This window comes from Hylobates moloch, unplaced genomic scaffold (genome assembly GCF_009828535.3).
Source record: "Hylobates moloch isolate HMO894 unplaced genomic scaffold, HMol_V3 SCAFFOLD_10, whole genome shotgun sequence".
NCBI lineage: Eukaryota > Metazoa > Chordata > Mammalia > Primates > Hylobatidae > Hylobates > Hylobates moloch.
The window spans coordinates 6,887,435-6,909,354 of record NW_026652285.1 but is presented as its reverse complement, the minus strand read 5'-3'; the positions used below and the strand labels follow the sequence as shown (position 1 = coordinate 6,909,354).

The following is a 21,920-nucleotide window of genomic DNA, read 5'->3' as shown; positions in this document are numbered from 1 at the left end:
CCCAAACCTGAAACCATGCAATGTGCATCAGCAGTACTAGAAAGGATAAATAGAAGTACAATGGAATAAATGAGAGCTGTAAATAAATGAACTAAACCTACCTGCAACAACATAACTGAATCTCACAAATACAATGTTAAAGAAGCCAAAGATATCAAAATATACATACTCTATAATTCCATTTACATAAAATGGAAACAACAGTGTTTAAGGACACTTGCTTAGGAGTAGAACTATTCCAAAAAGTAAAGAAGTGGTCACCATAAAAATGAGAATTGTGGTTTAATGTTATGAAGAAGGTATGCAAAAGAGAGATTCCAATAATGTTCCATTTATTGATTGGGATGGTGGTTACACAGCTACTTGCTCTAAGATAAATTACTGAGATACACAGCAGAAATCCCGCCAATCCCATTTTAAAATAAAATGCAGTCCGGGCACGGTGGCTCACGCCTGTAATCCCAGCACTTTGGGAGGCCAAGGCAGGTGCATCACAAGGTCAGGAGTTCAAGACCAGCTTGGCCAACATAGTGAAACCCCATCTTTACTAAAAATACAGAAAATCAGCCAGGCGTGGTGGCAGGCACCTGTAATCCCAACCATTCAGGAGGCTGAGGCAGGAGAATTGCTTGAACCTGGGAGGGAGAGGTTGCAGTGAGCCGAGATCACGCCATTACATTCCAGCCCAGGCTACAGTGCAAGACTCCGTCTCAAAAAAAAAAAGAAAAAAAAAAAGCAAATGCTGCTCTATCTAAAATACACATTACCCATGACTATTTCTTTCCAACAATGAATATTTCTTAATAAATTATAGTGTCCCATTGAACATAGAATGTTCTGAAAGAGATAAGTAAAAAGGAGGTTCAGTTCTCTGAAGTTATAAAAATAGTTCCAAGTTTTATATTCCACAAATATGATACCAAATATCCCTTATATATTGAAACAGGAGTTAAAATAGCATGGTAAAGATCACCATTATGATATGGGCTCCAATTTATTAAATGATTTAATAATTAAGAATTTCATATAAGCCTAAGATCTTCTTTTTACACGAACAGACTATAACAAGTTTAATTTTATCCCAGATCTGTAAAAGTAAGGACAAAGGGAAGGAAGATTCAAGACAACAGTGGAGACAGAGAAAATTACCATGCAAGGGTGACCCAGAAGGGCTGCTTGATAGACCTGGAACAGGGCTACAGCGACCTCCTTGCTTAGACGTCAGTTCTTGTTCAATCTCTTCCAGTCCAGCACTTTTCTGGAAACGGCTCATGCGATTCACTACTCGTGGTGACATATGTGTACGAACACAAGGCTGGCCACCATAAGGGTTGATGGGGAAAACGTGGGAAGTACCCCGGAGAGTACTGACCACAACCCAGCGACAGTCATGGCTGAAGCAGATGTCTTGTACCTAGAAATGAGATAAGAAAAGATATAAAAATGTCTCAAACTACTTGGATTTATCTAAGAGTATCACACATCACCAAATATGAATATAAATGATTGCCTCATTACCAAATGTACCTGAGATCAGGTAATAAATAAAAAATTTACTCTACAGATGAGGTTCACAATGACTGTTGATCAAAACTCCATTAGGTAGAATGTTACTTCAATAGTCAGGGGTACAGGATCCTGAAGAGAGGTGAAATGCAAAGAAAGAAGATCTTAAAACACTCAATGCCCTTTGCCCCCCAACACACACACATAACTGATAACAACAATAATTCATGTATCTGCAATGGCTCATGTATCTGCAAGCTTTTTCTATAAGAGGCCATATGGCCTTGTAGGATGTAAAAGCTCTACTGTCTGTTGTAATTACTCAACTCTACTCTTGGACTGTCAAAGGAGTCATAGAACATATGTAAATGAGTGCAGTTATGTTAAAAAAAAAAAAGCTTTATTTACAAAAACAAGTGGTGAGCCACAGACCTGAGCCAGGGAAAGTTAATTTGTATGACACTTATCATACAGTGAATAAAGAATCTCCAGTATTTTTGAATTAGCAAATTGAATTTACTACCTTTATCTCAATATCAGTCAACTGGTGACAACTTGAGCAAAAATATCTCCATTTACTTATTTCAGAAAAAAATTAAAGAAAGCTAAGAAAAAATTTGTTACTGTTATAAGCATTTTTAAGCATAGCCTCTAAAAGGAAGGCAGCTCACAGATACTTTTCTACACTGACTAAATTAATTTTCCACCACCTAAAACAATTGTCAAATAGTGTTTTACAAAATCCAGACAAGAGAAAAAGCACAGTAGAATAAAGATATTTGTGAATGAAACTTAACATGAAAATATATATATGGATACAGTAAAAGCAGTACTAAGAGGGAAGTTTATAGTTATAAGCACCTAAATAAAAAAAAAAGGAAAACTTCAAATAAACAATCTAACAATACATATTAAAGAACTAGAAAAGCAAGAGGAACCCAAACCCAAAATTAGTAGAATATAAATAATAAAGATCAAAGCAGAAATAAATAAAACTGAAATGAAGAATACAAAAGATTAACAAAATGAAAAGTTGGTTTTTTGAAAAGATAAACAAAATTGACAAATCATTAGCTGAACTAAGAAAAAAAGAGAGAAGACTCAAATAAATAAAATCAGAGATGAAAAAGGAGACATTATGACTGATACTACAGAAATTCAAAGGATCATTAGAGGCTACTATGAGCAATTATATGCCAATATGTTGGAAAATCTAGAAGAAACGGATAAATTTCCAGACACAACCTAACAAGATTGAATCATGAAAATATCCAAAACCTGAATAAACCAGTAATAAGTAATGAGACTGAAGATGTAATAAGTCTCCCAGCAAAGAAAAACCCAGGACCAGTGGCTTCACTGCTTAATTTTAGATGTTTTAGCAAATATCTAAAGAAGAACTAATACCAATCCTACTCCAATTATTGAGAAGAATAGAGGAGGAAGGAATACTTCTAACCTCATTCCGCAACGCTTGTATTACTCTAAGAAAAGACAAGACAAGACATGGCAAGACAAGACTAGACTAGAGGCCAATACCCCAGGTGAACATTGATGTAAAAATCCTCAACAAAATACTAGTAAATCAAATTCAACAACATGTCAAAAAAAATCATTTATCACAACCAAGTGGAATTTATCCCAGGTATGCAAGGACAGTTCAACATACACAACTCGATGTGACACGTTATATCAACAGAATAATGGATAAAAACCATATAATCGTTTCAATTGATGCTGGAAATACATTTGATAAAAATTCAACATTACTTCATAATAAAAACTCTCAAAAAACTGAGTATAGAAGGAAAATACCTCCACACAAGAAAAGCCATGTACAGTAGACCCACAGCTAGTACCTTACTGAACAGGGAAAAACAGAAAGCCTTTCTGCCAAGATTTGGAACAAGACAAGGATGCCTACTTTTATCACTGTTATTCAACAAAGTACTGGAAGTCCTAGCCAGAGCAATCAGACAGGAAATAAAAGGCATCCAAATTGGAAAAGAAAAAGTCAAATGAGCCTCGTTTGCAGATCATGATCTTATATTCAGAAAAACCTAAAGACTCTACCAAAAAACTATCAGAACTGATAAAGAAATTCAGTAAGGTTGCAGGATACAAAATCAACATACAACAATCAGTAGCATTTTTACATGCCAAATGTGAACAATCTGAAAAAGAAATTTACAAAGTAATCCCACTTACAATAGCTACAAATAAATAACTAGCAATTAACAAAAAAAGTGAAAGATCTCTATAATGCAAACTACAAAACACTGATAAAAAGAAACTGAAGAGGACACAAGGAAATGGAAAGATATTTCATGTTTATGGATTGGTAGAATCAATATTGTTAAAATGTCCATACTACCCTAAGCAATCTACAGATTGAATGCAATCCCTATCAAAATACCAATGACATTCTTTACAGAAATAGAAAAAAAAATCCTAAAATGTATATAGAGCCACAAAAGACCTGGAATAACCAAAGTTATTCTGAGCAAAAAGAAAAAAAAAAAACTGGAGGAATCACATTACCTGACTTCAAATTATACTACAGAGCTATAGTAACTGAAACAGCATGGTACTGGCATAAAAACAGACACATAGACCAATGGAACAGAAGAGAGAACCAAGAAACAAATCTACATACCTACAGTGAACTCACTTTCAACAAAGATGTCAAGAACATATATTGGGGAAAACACAGTCTCTTCAATAATTAGTGCTGGGAAAACTGGATATACATATGCAGAAGAATAAAAATAGACCCCTAACTTTCGCCATACACATAAATAAAATCAAAATGGATTAAAAACTTAAATCTAAGACCTCCAACTATGAAACTACTACAAGAAAACATTTTGGGAAACTTCTGAACATTGAACTGGGCAAAGATTTCTTGAGTATTAGCCTATAAGCACAGACAGCCGAAGCAAAAATAGACAAATGGGATCACATCAAGTTAAAAAAGATTTTGAACAGCAAAGGAAACAATCGACAAAGTGATAACCCACAGATTGGGAGAAAATATTTGTAAACTGTCCATCTGACAAGGGATTAATAACTAGAAAAGAGCTCAAACAACTCAAAAGGAAAAAATCTAACAATCCTGTTTTAAAATGGGCAAAAGATATGAATAGATTTTCTCAAAAGACATACAAATGGCAAACAAGTATACAAAAATGTGCTCAACATCAATAATCATTACAGAAATGAAAATCAAAACTACAATGAGATATCATCTCCCTCAGGTTTAAAAAAAGGCTTTTATCCAAAAGACAGGTAATAGCAAATGATGGCAAGGATGTGGAGAAAAAGGAACCCTCGTACACTATTGGTGGGAATGTAAATTAATATAACCACTATGGAGAACAATTTGGAGGTTCCTGACAAAACTACAACTAGAGCTACCGTATGATCCAGCAATCCCCCTGCTAGGTATATACCCAAAAGAAAGGAAATCAGTATATCAAAGAGATATCTGCACTCCCATGTTTATTGCAGCATTATTCACAATAGCCAAGATGTGGAAGCAACCTAAGGACCCATCAACAGATGAATAGATAAAGAAAATATGGTATATATACACAATGGAGTACTATTTAGCCATAAAAAGAAAGAATAATATCCTGTCACTTGCAACAACATGGACAGAACTGGAGGTTATTATGTTAAGTGAAATAAGCCACCTACAGAAAGACAAACTTTGCACGTTCTCACTTATTTGTGGGATCTAAAACGTAAAACAATGAACTCGGCCAGGCATGGTAGCTTATGCCTGTAATCCCAGCACTTTGGGAGGCCGAGGCAGGCAGATCACTTGAGGTCAGGAGTTCAAGACCAGCCTGGTCAACATGGTGAAACCCCATTTCTACTAAAAATACAAAAATTAGCCTGGTGTGGTGGCATGCGCCTGTAATTCCAGCTGCTTGGGAGACTGAGGTGGGAGAAACTCTTAAACCCAGGAGGTGGAGGTGGCAGTGAGCTGAGATCACGCCACTGCACTCCAGACTGGGCGACAGAGCAAAACTCCATCTCAATCAATCAATCAATAAAACAAAAATAACGAACTCATGGAGATAGAGAGTACAAGGATGTTTACCAGAGGCTGGAAAGGGTAGTGGAGGGAGGAGGGGGGAGTAGGGATGGCTAATGGGTACAAAAAATAGAAAGAATGGGTAATATCTGGTATTTGATAGCACAACAGGGTGACTATAGTCAATAATAATTTAATTTTACATTTTTAAATAAATAGAATGAATAAGACCTACTATTTGATAGCACAATAAGGTGACTATAGTCAATAATAATTTACTCATATATTTTAAAATAACTTAAAGAATATAATTGGGACCAGGCGTGATAGCTCACACCTATAATCCCAGAACTTTGGAAGGCCAAGGTGGGTGGATCACCTGAGATCAGGAGTTTGAGACCAGCCTAGCCAATATGGTGAAACCCTGTCTCTACTAAAAATACAAAAAATTAGCCAGGCGTAGTGGCACACACCTGTACTTCCAGCTACTGGGGTGGCTGAGGCAGGAGAATCGTTTGAACCCTGCAGGCGGAGGTTGCAGTGAACTGAGATCATGCCACTGCACTCCCACCTGGGCGGCAAGAGTGAAACTTTGTCTCAAAAAGAAAAAAAAAAAAAAGAATACAGTTGAATTGTTTATAACTCAAAGGATAAATGCTTGAGGAGATGGGCACCCCATTCTTCACTATGCACTTATTTGACATTGTATGCCTGTATTAAAACAAAACATTTTTTTTTATTTGAGATGGAGTCTCACTCTGTCACCCAGGCTAGAGTGCAGTGGTGCAATCTCGGCTCACTGCAACCTCTGCCTCCCGGAGTCAAGTGATTCTCCTGCCTCAGCCTCCCAAATAGCTGGGATTACAGGCATGCACCACCAGGCCCATCTAATTTTTGTATTTGTAGTAGAGATGGGGTTTCACCATCTTGGCCAGGCTGGTCTCGAACTCCCGACCTCAGGTGATCCACCCACTTCGGCCTCCCAAAATGCTGGGATTACAGGCGTGAGCCACGGTGTCTGGACAAAACAAAACATTTCATGTACTCTATAAATATATACACCTACCTACTTATGTACCCACAAAAAATTTTTTTAAATAATTAAAAAATATTTTTTAAATAACTGAAAGAGTATAATTGGACTGTTTGTAACACAGAAGATACATGCTTGAGTTGATAGATACCCCAATTACCCTGATGTGATTATTATGTACTATATGCCTGTATCAAAATATCTCAAGTACTCCATATACATATCTACTGTGTACCCATAAAAATTAAAAATTAAAAAATAGCTGTATATATACATATCTATGTGTATGAGGCATATTAGCTTCATTATAATAACATGAATTAGGTAAAAGTCCCCAAGTGGTCAGAGAAACACTTTTCAACGTGTTAGATCTTCAAATAAGACTACATATTTCAGAAATGCACCACAAACAAAAGCTATAGGTAGCCATCAAAGTACAAGTTTCTAATAGAGCCTGGAATCTTTTAAATAAAAAAGAAATTTTAGTTTTATGTATCAACACAAGATACTTCATTGCTAGAAAACTGCTAGACAAACATCATCAATACATGAACAAACCCAAAATTCAACCACATGCCTGCCAATCTCGACTATTGTGACATATCCAAATGACACATTAATGATATAATTAAAGACTGTCCTAAAAGATGAGAAATTTAACTCCCAACAATTCCAGTATTTCAGATAAATAGTTATTCCAGAAGTGTTTAACCTCTGTAGCTTGCCTACGATTATGTTCAGCTTAACTGACTTTTCTGAATAGATCAGGGATCCTATTAAAAGCAACGATGAAAGTCATAGAAAAGCAAGAGAAAGGGAAAAGCAGGACAAAGAAAGGTGTAAACAGAAGAAGTAAGAGAAAAGAAATGCAGTACCGGAAGAAATTAATATCATAATATGAAATGCATTTTCACATGACAGAGTCAACTATATAAAGAAAGCCATCTTTAGATTTATCATTGAGCAATTTATGTTCCAGCCACAGTAAAATTGAACTATGTTATCTAACATCTTTTTCCAAAACACTTATAATCAAGACCACTTCCTGGTCTGTCAATAAAAAGGAGTTTCTTTCTTTCATTTTAAGAATACTCAGGATATAGAGGTGGTGTTAACAATCAGTATCAAGGCAGGAAGACAGAATTCCACCTAATGCTTTTTTAGAAAACTGCTATTAGAGAAGTGATTCTGCTCTATGACCTTGAAGACATATCAGCATATATAAATGAGCAGAGAAGGACTGCTAAAGATACTAGCTGTCAAAATAAGTAAGGAAAGTTTAATCCTTTAAATAACATTACAGAGGATAACAAGTTGCCTATCAACAAAATGTAAAATAATATAACTGTTGCTATTAGTTAACTAGCTGGACGGTTTTCCAGACATTATTAAAAATGAAAAAAACCTGTAAAAATGGAAAACTAGTAATAAGGTGATGACATTAACTGCATGATTTTTGGACCTCAATTATGGAATGTTATTTGTAATTAACATTTTCTCATCATAAGAAGAGCTAGATAGGAGTCGAGTCGCATTCCTGATTTAATTCTATAGCACTAAATATCATGACAAATAACATTTACCATGTACAGATTAGGCAACTGTGATAACAAATATTAAACAAGTACAGGTACCTACACTCACTATCCAAACCCCTGCTCTCAAATTTAGGACACAAACACATTTATATAATTTTTTCTTTAAGACACTCACTAGTCAATATTTTGAACTCAGGAACTAAGCAGATGTGAATAGCAAGAGAGAAACTATATGTGCTCCTGGTTGGCCACATTTCAAAATCCTATAGAACTGACACAGAAAATGTTTGTGGACATGAGAGAAGTGGAGGTTTCTTTTAGAACTGGGGTCAGGAAACTTTTTCTGTAAAGGACCAGATAATAAGTTTTAGGCCTTGAAGACAAGAAAGCAAAATCAAGGGTACCATGTAGTTGTTGTTTATAACAAGAGAAAAACCAAATTTTGACAAAAATTTTTGTTGATGCAATTCAAAATATAATAATTCAGTATAGTTTTTTGTAATACAGATCTACAATGAGAAGAAAGACATTCTTTTTATGGGAATAATCTTTTGCTCAGCTGAAATTCAAAGTTAGTGTTATTAGATTCTCCACAGTACAGAGAGGAAAAACTAAAGAAAGTCTTCCCTTAAGAAAAATCCGTACAAGACATGAATTAAGAATATGAGACCAATGAAATTAAGGTACTTTATTTTTAAGGTACTTTAAAAAATTCAATAGCAAGCCAGGCACAGTGATGCACTTGTAGTTCCAGCTACTCAGGAGGCTAAGGTAGAAGGATCACTTAAGCCCAGGAGTTATGAGGCTGCAGTGAGTTATGACTGTGCCACTGTACTCTAGCTTGGGCAACAGAGTGAGACCCCCAATCTGTAAAATAAATTAATTAATTTAAAAAATATGGATTATCTGCTTAAAAGAAGAAAAATGACATTCAATAGCAAGCAGATATTTTATTTTGTTTTCAAGGTAGAATATAGCTATAATAAAATAATAAAACATAAATACAGAAAATCACTTTGGTATTTTAAAAAAATCACACACACATAAATCCCACAACTATTTCTCATTATCTTGGAACACATCCTTCTTTCAGGCAACTCTTAATGCAAATATACAGTATATGTATCCATTTATATATATTACATAACTACATATATACATTTGTGCATATACATATAATTTCTTTTCAGATTAGATTTAAAATACCAATTTGAAATGAAAATCTACAAAGTTTAATATTATAGAAGATTATGAAAATACATGGAAACAGTACTATAAATATAAAGCCATATATATTATAAGCTTTACCTAGAGGCAATATATCACAGTAAATATATCTACTACTTACAAGCTATATGGCCATACTAAAGTTAATTACCAGCTCTGTGCCTTGAGATTCTTCATTTGCAAAATAGGAATAATTATGCCAATTTCATAGGGTTGTTGGGTATGAGTTATTACACACAGCACTCAGAACAGTGCCTAGCACTTAATAAGCACTATACAAAGATGTTTGCTATTATTATTATTGTCCTCATAAAAATATATTGCAACTCTGTCCAAACGTCTGTTTGCACTGCTATCAACATACTGCTATCACTCTTGTGGCTGGGCACAGTGGCTCACGTAGGTAATCCTAGCACTTTGGAAAGCCAAGGCAGGCAGATCACTTGAGTAAGGGGTTCCAGACCAGCCTGGCCAACATGGTGAAACCCTGTCTCTACTAAAAATACAAAAATTAGCTGGGTATGGTGGCACATGCCTGTAATCCCAGCTACTAGGGAGGTTGAGGCAGGAGAATTGCTTGAACCTGGGAGGAGGCCGAGGCTGCAGTGAGCCAAGATCATGCCACTGCACTCCAGCCTGGGTGACAGAACGAGACCCTGTCTCAAGAAAAAAAAAAAACTACACTTAAAACACTATCATCTACAAGGTTACTATATTAGTTTCTCACTTGGACTCTTAATCGAGATCACCTATAAGCTACCCAAGTCAAAGTAGACAAATCATACTTCTTCAACATTAAAAACTTTGCGTGTACAAAGAATACATTGGCTGGGCATGGTAGCTCATGCCTATAATCCCAGCACTTTGGGAGGGGGAAGTGGGAGGATTGCTGGAGGCCAGGAGTTCAAGGCTAGCCTGTGCAACATACCAAGGACCTGTCTCTACAAAAAATAAAAACAAATTAGCCTGGCATGGTGGCACATGCCTGTAATTCCAGCTACTTAAGAGGCTAGGGTGGGATAATCACTTCAGCCCAGGAGCTTGAAGCTGCAGTGAGCCATACTGGTGCCACTGAATGCCAGCAGTGTGAAAACCTGTCTCCAAAATAAATAAATAAATATAAATAAATAAAGGTCAGGTACAGTGGCTCCTGTCTATAATCCCAACACTTTGGGAGGCTGAGGTGGGCAGATCACTTGACCCCACAAGTTCAAGACTAAACAGGGCAACATGGTGAAACTCCGTCTCTGCAAAAACAGAAAAATTAGCTGGGCATAGTGGTGTGCACCTGTAGTCCCAGCTACTCAGGAAGCTGAGGTGGGAGTATTGCTTGAGCCCAGGGAGGTCAAGGCTGGTGTGAGCTGTGATTGCACCACTGCATTTTACCCTGGGAGACAGAGTGAGACCCTGTTTCAAAAAAAAAAAAAAAAAAAAAAAAGAATACCATTAAGAAAGTTAAAAAAAAAAAAAAGCCATAAAATGAATGGGGGAAAGTATTTGCAAATAATACATCTGATAAAGATCTAGTATCTAGAATACATAAATAACTTAAACAATTCAACAACATAAAGACGACCCAATTAAAAGCAAGCAAAGGACTGGGACAAATATTTCTCCAAAGAAGATAAACAAATGGCCAATACCATATGAAAAGACTCTCAACATCATTAGTCATTAAGGAAATGCAAATAAAAACCACAATGAGATACCACTTCACACCCAAAAGAATGGCTAAAATAAAAAAGATTATAACAAGTTTTGGTGAGGATGTGTAGAAACTGAAACCCTCAAATTTCCATAGGGGAAATATAAATGGTGTAGCCACTTAGAAAGTGCTTCCGACAAATGCAATGGCTCACGCCTGTAATCCCAGTACTTTGGGAGGCTGAAGTGGAAGGTTCACCTGAAGCCAGAGAGATAAGCCTGGGCAACACAGTGAAACCTTGTGTCTACAAAAAGAAAAAAGAAAAATAGCCAGGTGTGGTGGCATGTGCCTACAGTCCCAATCACTTGGGAGGCTGAGGTGGGAGGATTGCTGGTGCCCAGGAATTTGAGGCTGCAGTAAGCTATGATTGAGCCACTGCACTCCAGCCTGTGCAACAGAGCAGGACTCCATCTCTAAAAAATAAAAGCTTAAAAAAAATTGTTTCCAAAAGTTTAACATAAAGTTACCATATGACCCAGCATTTTCACTCCTAGATAGATATTCAAGAAAACTAAAAACATACGTTCATACAAAAACCTATATACAGGCCGCAGTGGCTCAAGCCTGTAATCCCAGCACTTTGGGAGGCCGAGGCAGGCAGATCACGAGGTCAGGAGATCGAGACCATCCTGGCTAACACAGTAAAACCCCATCTCTACTAAAAATACAAAAAATTAGCCGGGCGTGGTGGCAGGCGCCTGTATTCCCAGCTACTCGGGAGGCTGAGGCAGGAGAATGGCATGAACCCAGGAGGCGGAGCTTGCAGTGAGCCACTGCACTCCAGCCTGGGCAACACAGCAAGACTCCATCTCAAAAAAAAAAAAAAAGCAAAAAACTATATACAAATGTTCACAGCTGGATTCCTAAGCCCAAATGTGGAAATAACTTAAATGTCTATCAACTGATAAATGAATAAACAAAATGTCACATATCCATATAATGAAATAGTATTTACTCATCCATGAATAGGAATGAAGTTTCTGATGCATATTTCAAAATGGATGAACTTTGAAGCATTATGCAAAGTGGAAGAAACCAGACATAAAAGGCCACATATTGTATGATTCCATTTTATATGAAATGTATAAAATAAGCAAATCCACAGATACAGAAAATAAATTAGTAACTGCAGAGGAGCAGGGAGAGGGGGATGGAGAGTGACTTGGATAGGTACAAGGTTCATTTTGGGGTGATGAAAATGTTCTTGAATTAAATGGTAGTGATCAATGTATAACTCTGTGAATATACTAAAAAACTACTGAATTGTACATTATAAAATGGTGAACTTTATGTATGTGAATTATACCTCAATAAATCTGTCATAAAAAAATGAAAGGAACACTAACTAGCTAGTTTGCTGAAAGTGAAGTTCTATAGCCTCTTTTTATAGTTTGTGGTTTCTTTTAATAGCCCCCTTAGTTCTTAGAGATGCCTTTGCTGTCCTATGCTCAAAGGAAGATAAGCAGCTGCTGAGAAGCCTAAACTAGCATTTTTATCTGTGCCTATCTTGGCTCATTTCACATCTGGGGTTGGGTTAAACAAATGGCTTGAAAATAATATGGGTAAAAGGTATAACCAGATGTTCTCATTAAGTTTCCTTCCATTCAGCATAAAAGTGTGCCATAAGAAGAAAAACTCAAGCAAACAGCACTTAATCTGGGAATCCTCATTAGGGCACTCATTATTACCAATTTAGAGTTTTTAAGTATACAAATGTCCGAGTTCTTAACTAATGAGATACAAATACAGTATTACAGTGTTTAATTAAATGTTTTGCAAATTTATGTTAGGTTATTTAATTTACCATTCATTAAATGTTTCCTGTATTATTTAGCATATTTATAATATCTCACATTTATTTCTCATTATAATGATATAAAATTTGGCTAATCAGAAACCAATTAGGCCTCTAAAATGCTAATATATTTGTTCTTTAAAATGTACTGTAGTCATAGTCCAGTAATTCTGATTTATACAAATACTTTGCGTAATCTGAGTTATTCATTTTTAAATATTTCATTGATTTGAGAATTCAAAACTGTAGTATTTGGGGAAACCAATATCTAACATAGCAGATATACTCACATGGAACATAAAATTTCTAAAGAGTGTTTTCAACTATGTTCAACATTTTATCAAAACTTAAAAAAATTAATTCACAAAATGGGTTGAAGTCAAAGTACATATGAAACAAGAGGATTGGGTACTAGAACTAAATGTTACTACATTTCAGCATCTAAGATATAGAAATCAGCATCTTATAAGGCTGTGAATTCACCACCAAAAACTCAATAACAACCTCAATTAATAAGAATGATAACATTTTGGGATTATTTAACATCCTAAAAAAATCTAAAGCAGAGATTGTTAAACTTTAGTGTGATAAGAAGCACCTAGATTATATGTATAAAATGCAGATCCTGTGGTCCCACCTTCAGAATTATGATTCAGTAGGTATTTGGGTAGGAGGGAGGATGACCAAGAAATACGCATTTTTAGAATACTTAAATAATAACTCTGGTACTGATCAGCAATACCAAGCTAGAAAATAAAGTGACCAGAAACAGCATTCCCTCCAACCCCATACCAAACCTTAGAAATTATAGAAAAAATATTTTTAGGCTGGGTGTGGTGGCTCACGCCTGTAATCCTAGCACTATGGGAGGCTGAGGCGGGCGGATCACTTGAGGTCAGGAGTTCAAGACCAGCCTGGCCAACATGGTGAAACCCTGTCTCTACTAAAAACACAAAAATTAGCCGGGTGTGGTGCATGCGCCTGTAATCCCAGCCACTCAGGAGGCTGAGGCAGGAGAATCGCTTGAACCTGGGAGTTATTTTATATATATAAATATATATATTTTAATAATAAGGTAATAGCAATGGTTGTCTAGGGTAGCAGCAGGGCAGAGAGCACTGACCAAAAAGGGCAGGAGGAAAGTTGTTTCTGAGATAAGAAAACTATTCTATATCTTGATTGTGGTGATGATTATATAGATTTAACTACTGAGAGGCAAATCCAACATTCATCTCCAACATTCACTCCTTCACTGGATGCCACCGCAGATACTTAATCTGTGATTGCCTAGCCTCTTTTACAACAAGTGGTGACATAGTTATGATCACTCAAAGGCAGGTGGCTACTGCAGGATTCTGGAACAGTATCTGCTTTCCTGATAAAGGAAATTAACATCACTGATGCTGCCCTTTCTCCCCATCTTATTGCCTTGAAGTCTGAAATGATGCTCAGGGAAGTGACATTTATAAAGGAATCATGAGGAAAAGAGCAAAAAAAGTCACAAAGACATCATTCAGCCAAGACCAGCAGCACACTTTTTATAATGTGATAAAAAATAAACAGATTTTCAAAAACCATTGTTAAATGTGGTTTTCTTTCTATGGCCAAAAGTATGCCTAATGATTCAAATAACAATGCCCTTTCTAACCCTACTGGAAAAGAAAGAAAACCCAAGAGCAGAGAGTGCTTGGATAAAAAGTCTCAAGACCAAGAGAGTTATCATAAAGATAACTGCATATAGCAATAACTACCTTGCCAAAGTCCAAGCCATTTGAGGAGGTTATGTTTAATGGAAACATATAGAAATATAAAAAAGGGAATTAAAATACAAGTTCTAGAGACATCCCCAGCCATGTACTTCAACATTTTTTATCCTTCAGAACTGATAAAAACACGTGCACTTTCAGGCTGGACACAGTGGCCCATGCCTGCAATCTCAGAGCTTTGGGAGGCCAAAGTGGGAGGATCTCTTGAGGCCATGGATTCAAGACCAGCCTGGGCAACACAGCAACACCCTCTCTAAAAAACTTTTATAAAAATTAGCTTGGCATGGTGGTATGCACCTGTATGTAGTCCCAGCTACTTGGGAGGCTGAGGTGGAGGATCTCTTGAGCCCAGGAGTTCAAGGCTGCAGTGAGCAATTATTGCACTACTACACTCTAGCCTGCGTGACACAGCAAGCAAGACCCTGTCTCAAAAAAAAAAAAAAAAAAAAGAAAAAAAGAAAAAGAAAGGCCAAGTGAGATAAAAGCCCAACATCCTAGCTGTCCCACCTTATCCAAAGGGTAGCTTCCCCTGCCATGCACACAGGGGATAACATTACTAAAGGGCAATTGTCACTGGAGCAACTGGCATGTGCACATTAAAAACACTAGTCCATGCTTTTCATGGGGGGAAAAATACACTGGAATGGGATATAAAATGGTGGGACCCTTTAGTCCGATTCAATGTACTATCATTGTGACTTATGTTGATGAATATATAACTGGTATTAATGGCTTACATGACTGTACTTAAATGCTTGTGCCAGAGAATATCATCAAACATGTACACCGAGGTGATAGTGGGACAACTGCACAACAGACCACCTACTAGACTTCCAGTTCCTTCCCATATTATATGCCAGAAACAACACAGGATTCCAAGAGTAAAATGTTTAGGTAAAGACTTAATGGCTGCTGAAGTACTCGGAGGTGTTATCTCAGTACAACATCGCCACCTGCCTGATGCAGCCACCAAGTACACTCCCTTTTTTAGAAGGCTGCTATTAACCAGCTACAAAGTTCTAATTGTAATTGAACAATTGACTCATGGAGGCCTCGTGACTTTCTAGACCCACTTGGGGATGGGTCAACTGAAACTTGAAAATGAACAAGGTGGGAAGAGCCCAACCAACAGGGACCGCTATTCAAATGGAAATGGTATATTCCAGAGTACAGCCAGTCTGGTTGAGCAGAACCTTGGGTATTACAGCCACTTTATCTTTTATTCCACTGTCTGAAGCATGCCACTGGCTCAAGAGGCACTGGATTCACAGAGCTTCCTTTAAATACCTGAGCCTGATTGACTGATGGCTCAGCTAAGATGAAACCTGATGATGCCCACTGGGCCTTGACAGCTGTATAACCCCAAAAACTCTGGAAGGCTGATTGAAATAAGGAGCAACCAGCATGGTAGAATAAGGCAAAGCCATCACCCCAGCTTTAATTCAGGGTTAGGCAAAAACTATGATGGTGGGCCAACCGTGCCCATTCGTTTATGTACTACCTAGGGATGCTTTTGTATGACAGCAGGAGAGCTGGCATAGAGACCATATGGAATGCAGAGTCAAAGATACTTATTATCTGGTCCTTTAAAGAAAAAGTTCGCCGACTCCTAATTCTGAAAACCCTCTAGAAGTTTAATTTTTACTGACTTTTCCTCAGTTGGCAATGGCCTGGCCAGTGGTCTCATCTGCCGCAAGGAAGACTAAACACTTGCAGATTACAGATTGTTCCTCTTGGGGCCATGAGTTCTGCAAACAAATCATAGCTGCTAATTGAACAATCTGGATCACTCATGGCCAAGGTAAGGTTCTATTCACTGATGGAAATGACTGGAATCAAGCTGCTTATCAAGCCTACAGTATCCTGCACTGCACTGTGATTGCCATCCAAATCCATCAACAATAAACGTTTTGCCTCTGGCTTAAGTATCATCTATTATCCACTGTTTCATATCCATTCAAACTAGGCATGATATCACAATTGAAAATAATATGTATTCTGCAGTTGTTGGATTTGGTTATGTAATAGGTCAATGTAGCTAGTAGTGTTATTCTAATGATTTATGTCTTTTTTCTCTATTCTATCAACATCAAGAAAGCGGTATTAAAATCAACAATGCTGATTATAGAATTATTCATCCTATTAATTCTGATTGTATTTAATGTATCTTAAAACTCAGTTTTAGATGCATACATTTATTTTATTTTTTATCATCCAGCCCAAAATGTCAAGATGCATTTAAATTACGTGCATTTAAAACTGAGTTTAGGTGTATACATTTAAATTTTCCTGATAATTTGACTTTTGAAAAGTACAAAATATCTCTGGTAATAGGCTTTGTCTTAAATTCTATTTAGTTGATACTAATATAGTTGAATTTCCAATATTCTTATGTTTCTTATTTGGACGATGTATCTTTTAATATACATTTACTATCATATTAATGTCTCTATATTCAACATTATCTTATAGGCAATTTCTTCCTTTATATTGGAGTACATTAATATTTAATTTCTATATGGTTGAATTTTGATATACCATTTAATATCTGTTTTCTGTTTATCCCTGTTTTTCTGGTGCTTCTGCCTTTCCTTTCCTGTCTTTTGTATTAACTGAACATTTTTTAGTATGCCATTTTCATTGAAGCATTGATTTTTTACGTATAGCAAGGTTGAACCTTGCAATAGTACAGCTCCATATACCTGCCTCCACCGTAGCATCCTCCATCTTTGTGCTATAGTTGTCATATGCATTACATGTACATATAATACAATACCCACAAACTAATTCAATCATTCCCATATATTAGACACAGATTTTTAAAAGGGAAAAATCATCCTTTCTATTCAACAAGAAATGACCATATTCTTTACTATTTCCTAAAGATGCAAGTTTGCTTCTGGTATTATGTGCCATTAGCATAATTTCTAGTGTGGATGTCCTGGCTTTACTGCTCCCTCATCCTTGAGAGATATTGTTGTTTGATGGAAAACTTCAGGTGGCCAATATTTTATTCTTTGAGTCCTTCAGACATGTTATTCCACTGTCTTCTGACTTCCATGGTTTCCAGTGAGAAGTCAATAGCGTGTTAAAATGTACTTTCTCTTGTGCAATGCATTACTTTCGTCTGCCTCCTTTCAAGATTTCCTCCTTACTTTGGTTTTCAGAAAAATGACTATGATGTCCTTTGACATAGTTTTTGTTGTATTTAATCTTATGTGCTGTTTGCTTATCTTTCTGAAGTTGTAAATGCATGTCTTTCAACAAAAGTGGAAAGTTTCCCACTTTTAGATTTTTTTTCCTCCCTTACTGTCCTCACCTTCTGCAATAACTACATGTATGTTGGCTCTGATATTGTCCCACAAGTTGCTAAGGCTCTACTTATTTTCTATTTTTTCACTCATTAAGTTTGGAAATTTCTAGTGATCTATGTTCAAATTCATTTACTCAATCAAATTATGCTGTTAACACATCCATTTCATTTTTATTTTTGATATTGTATTTTTAAGTTGTAGACTTTTCACTAGGTAATTTCCTATATTTTCTCTTTCTCTGCTGACATTTCCTACCCTTTTATTTAAAAGAAGCATATTTTCCTTCGTATCACTGAGCATAGTAATAATAGATGCTTTAAAATAATTTCTACTAGAAGATGGAGACTTCCAGTTCCAAAACGGTGGTATAGAAGCTAGCTGGCTTCACTACCCGTGCAGAAAACCAAAAACAAATATATAGTACCGAGATTTTAACCAGCAACACTCAGAACTCAAATATGAGGATGAGACAATTCCTGAGGCCACAGAGAAGTGAAAAAAAACCTCAGAGTGAATGGTAAGAGATTCAGACTTCCAGATCTGTGATGCCCCTCCCCCGATTCTGCCTGGCATCAAGAGTACAGAAAATCTCCCCCCAACTCATGGTGACTATACTGGAAAAAGTGAGATTGAGGTGGTAAACCAACTTTCCCACCATCTTGGGTGCTCTGGCAGGAAAACTGTCCTTGTCTTAACTGGCAGGAAGTATCGTGGCTGCCTGATGGAAGAAACAACCCTGAGGACAGGCAAAGACAAAGTGGGGAGGCTAGACTACCATCCCTAGCCCTGGAAACTCTGTTCCATTAATTGGCCAAAGGAGACACCAAATTAGAGTGGCTGTTCAGCAGCACCATGCAGTAGGAGATACATTACAAAGGTCCCTGGGCACAAACCCCTAGCCAGACTTGACACACTGTGGGGATAACCACTTTGGGATGCTCCCAAATCAGGATAGGCAATACTAAAATCATTTAGCAGAGCTGAGGTGAACCTGGGCTTTAGGTACCACCTATATCCAGAAAAAAAGGCAACAACTTAGCTGTAAAGATTCACTAACAGGCCAGACACACTGCCTCATGCTCGTAATTCCAGTGCCATGAAAAGCCAAGGCAGGTGACAGGATCACTTGAGGCCAGGAGTTTGTGACAGGCAGGGCAATACAATGAGAGTCTCTCTCTAACAACAACAACAAAAAAATTCTTTTTAAAGTTAGCCAGGTATGGTGTCATGTGCCTGTAGTCCTAGCTACTCAGGAGGCTGAGGTTAGAGGATTGCTCCAGCCCAAGAGTTCAAGATTACAGTGAGCAATGACTGCACCACTGTACTCCAGCCTGGGCAACAAAATGAGCCCTGACTCTAAAAGGATTTTAAAAAATGCACTAAGCAAAATATACCAAATAAAAACAAAACAAGGTAGACAGATAAAACTGAAATAAAGTATCAATGCAAAGATATAGATATACATACGAAAAAAACAACAGCAAGTAGGGAATCATGACCTTCCCAATGGACAGCAAAACTCCAGTGACAGACCCTAATGAAAGAGTGATCTGTGAGCCCTCTGACCAAGAATTCAAAATAGCAGTTTTAAGGAAACTCAGTGATCTCCAAAAAAAAAAAACAAAAACAAAAACAAAAAAAACACAACAACAACAACAACAAAAAACACACAGAAAAGCAATTCAGAAATTTATCAGAGAAATGTAACAAAGAGATTGGGAAAAAAATACGGAAATCTTGGAACTGAGAGACATATTTGCTGAACTGAAGAAGTCTCAGAGACTCTCAACAGTGGAATGGACCAAGTGAAGGAAAGAATCAGTGACCTAAAATACTGGCTATTTGAAAATACAATCGGGAGTGTGGGGGGTAGCAGGGGAAGGAAAAAGAACAAAAAGGAATGAATACCACCAACAGGATGCAGACAATTACCTCAAAAGACCAAATCTAAGAATTATTGGTATTCAAGAGGGAGGTAAGACTAAAGGGTAGAAAATGCAAACAAAGAAATAACAATGGAAAACTTTCTAAAACCTAAGAAAGATATAAATATCTAGTTATAGGAAGGACTGAGAACAACAAACACTCAACTCAAATAAAAATACTCTACCACATATAATAATAAAACTCTCAAAGGTCAAGGACAAAGAGAAGATCCTAAAAGCAGCACGAGAAAAGAAGTAAATACTGTATCTCCAATTTGTCTGGCAACAGACTTCCCAATGTAAATCATACGAGCCAGGAGGGAGTATAACAACATTTTCAAAGTGTTCAAGGAGAAAACATTGCCATCCAAGAATATTGTATTCAGCAAAATTATACTTGAAATATGAAGGGGAAATAAAGTATTTCTGAGACAAACAAAAACAAGTAATTCGCCACCACCAGACCCACCTAACAAGAAATGCTAACAAGAATAATTCAATCCAAACCAAGAAAACTCTGATGTGCTAAAAGAAAGCTTTTCAAGGTATAAAACCCACTGGTAAAAAGTACAGGGTGAAACACAAAATACTCTATAACTGAAATGGTGGTGTACAATCCACTCATAACTCTAGTATAAAACCCAAAAGATAAATCTATCAAAAATAATAATCACTATTAGCAACCTGTTAAGACATATGTAATACAAAAAATATAAACTGATACAACCAAAAGTCAAGATGCTGGGGGCACCAGGCGTGATAGCTCACACCTGTAATCTCAGCACTTTTGGAGGGCAGATCATTTGAGGTCAGGAGATCAAGACCAGCCTAACCAATGTGGTGAAACCCTGTCTCTACTAAAAATACAAAAAAAAATTAGCTGGGCATGGTGGCACATGTCTGTAATCCCAGCTACTCAGGAGGCTGAGGCAGAAGAATCACTTAAACCCAGGAGACGGAGGTTGCAATGAGCCAAGATCATGCCACTGGGTAACAGAGTAAGACTTTGTCTCAAAAAACAAAAAAACAAAAAAAATGTTGGGTGATGGAGTAAAAGTATAAATTTTTTTTACATGTTCTTTTAGTGATCTAAGATAAGCTGTAGTCTCTTTAAAATAACTTGTCATATCTATTATAAGATGTCTCTATAAGCCTCCTGATAACCACAACACAAAAACTTGTAACACAAAATCCTATAACAGACTCACTAAAAAGAAATGCAACAAATTAACAGCATAATACCAGAGAAAATAACTTACCCACAAAGGAAGGCACTAAGAAAGAAACAACCAGAAAACAAGCAAAAGAAGGGCAGTAGTATCTTCCTACTTATCAATAATAACGCTGAATGCAAATGGTCTCGATTATCCAACTAAAAGGTACAGAGTGGCTGAATGGATAAAGAAACAAGACCAAGTTACATGCTGCCTTCAAGAAATCCACTTCACCTATAAAGACACACATAGACTGAAAGTGAAGGGGTGAGAAAAGATACTCCACGTATCTGGAAACCAAAACAGAGCAGGAATAGCTATACTTACATGAAAAAGCAGACAACCAATCTAAGATTATAAAAAGAGACAGAGAAGGACACTATACAATGATAAAGGGGTCAATTAAGCAAACATATGTAACAATTATAAATATTCAACAACGCTGGATATCTCAAGTCTATAAAGAAAATATTAATAGGTCTAAAACAGAAACAGACTGTAATACAATAAAAGAAGGAGACCCCACTCCACTAATGGGCAGATCATTCAGACATAAAATCAACAATGAAACAGCAGAGTTAAACTACACACTAGATCCAACAAGCCTAACTGATGTTTAGAGAACATTTTATCCAACTGCTGCAGCATACATTTTCTTTACTAGCACATGGGACATTCTCCAGAAGAGACCATATCTTAGGTCATAAAACAAATCTGAACAAAACTTTTAAAATAAAAATGATATCAAATATCTTTTCTGGCCACAATGCACTAAAACTAGAACTTAAGAAGAACTGGGGAAAATATATAAACACACAGAAATTAAAAAACACGCTCCTGAATGACCAATGGGTC

General features: G+C 36.7%; 1 protein-coding gene across 1 annotated transcript in view; it reads right to left on the bottom strand.

Annotated features, from left to right (window-relative positions):
• Positions 1 to 21,920, bottom strand: part of BCAS3 (BCAS3 microtubule associated cell migration factor) — a 703,975-nt gene that overhangs the window by 400,169 nt on the left and 281,886 nt on the right. Inside the window, exon 15 of the mRNA XM_058445347.1 lies at positions 1,150 to 1,414. Within this exon, the coding sequence (XP_058301330.1) occupies positions 1,150 to 1,414 (265 nt within the window). The remainder of the gene's footprint in view (positions 1 to 1,149; positions 1,415 to 21,920) is intronic.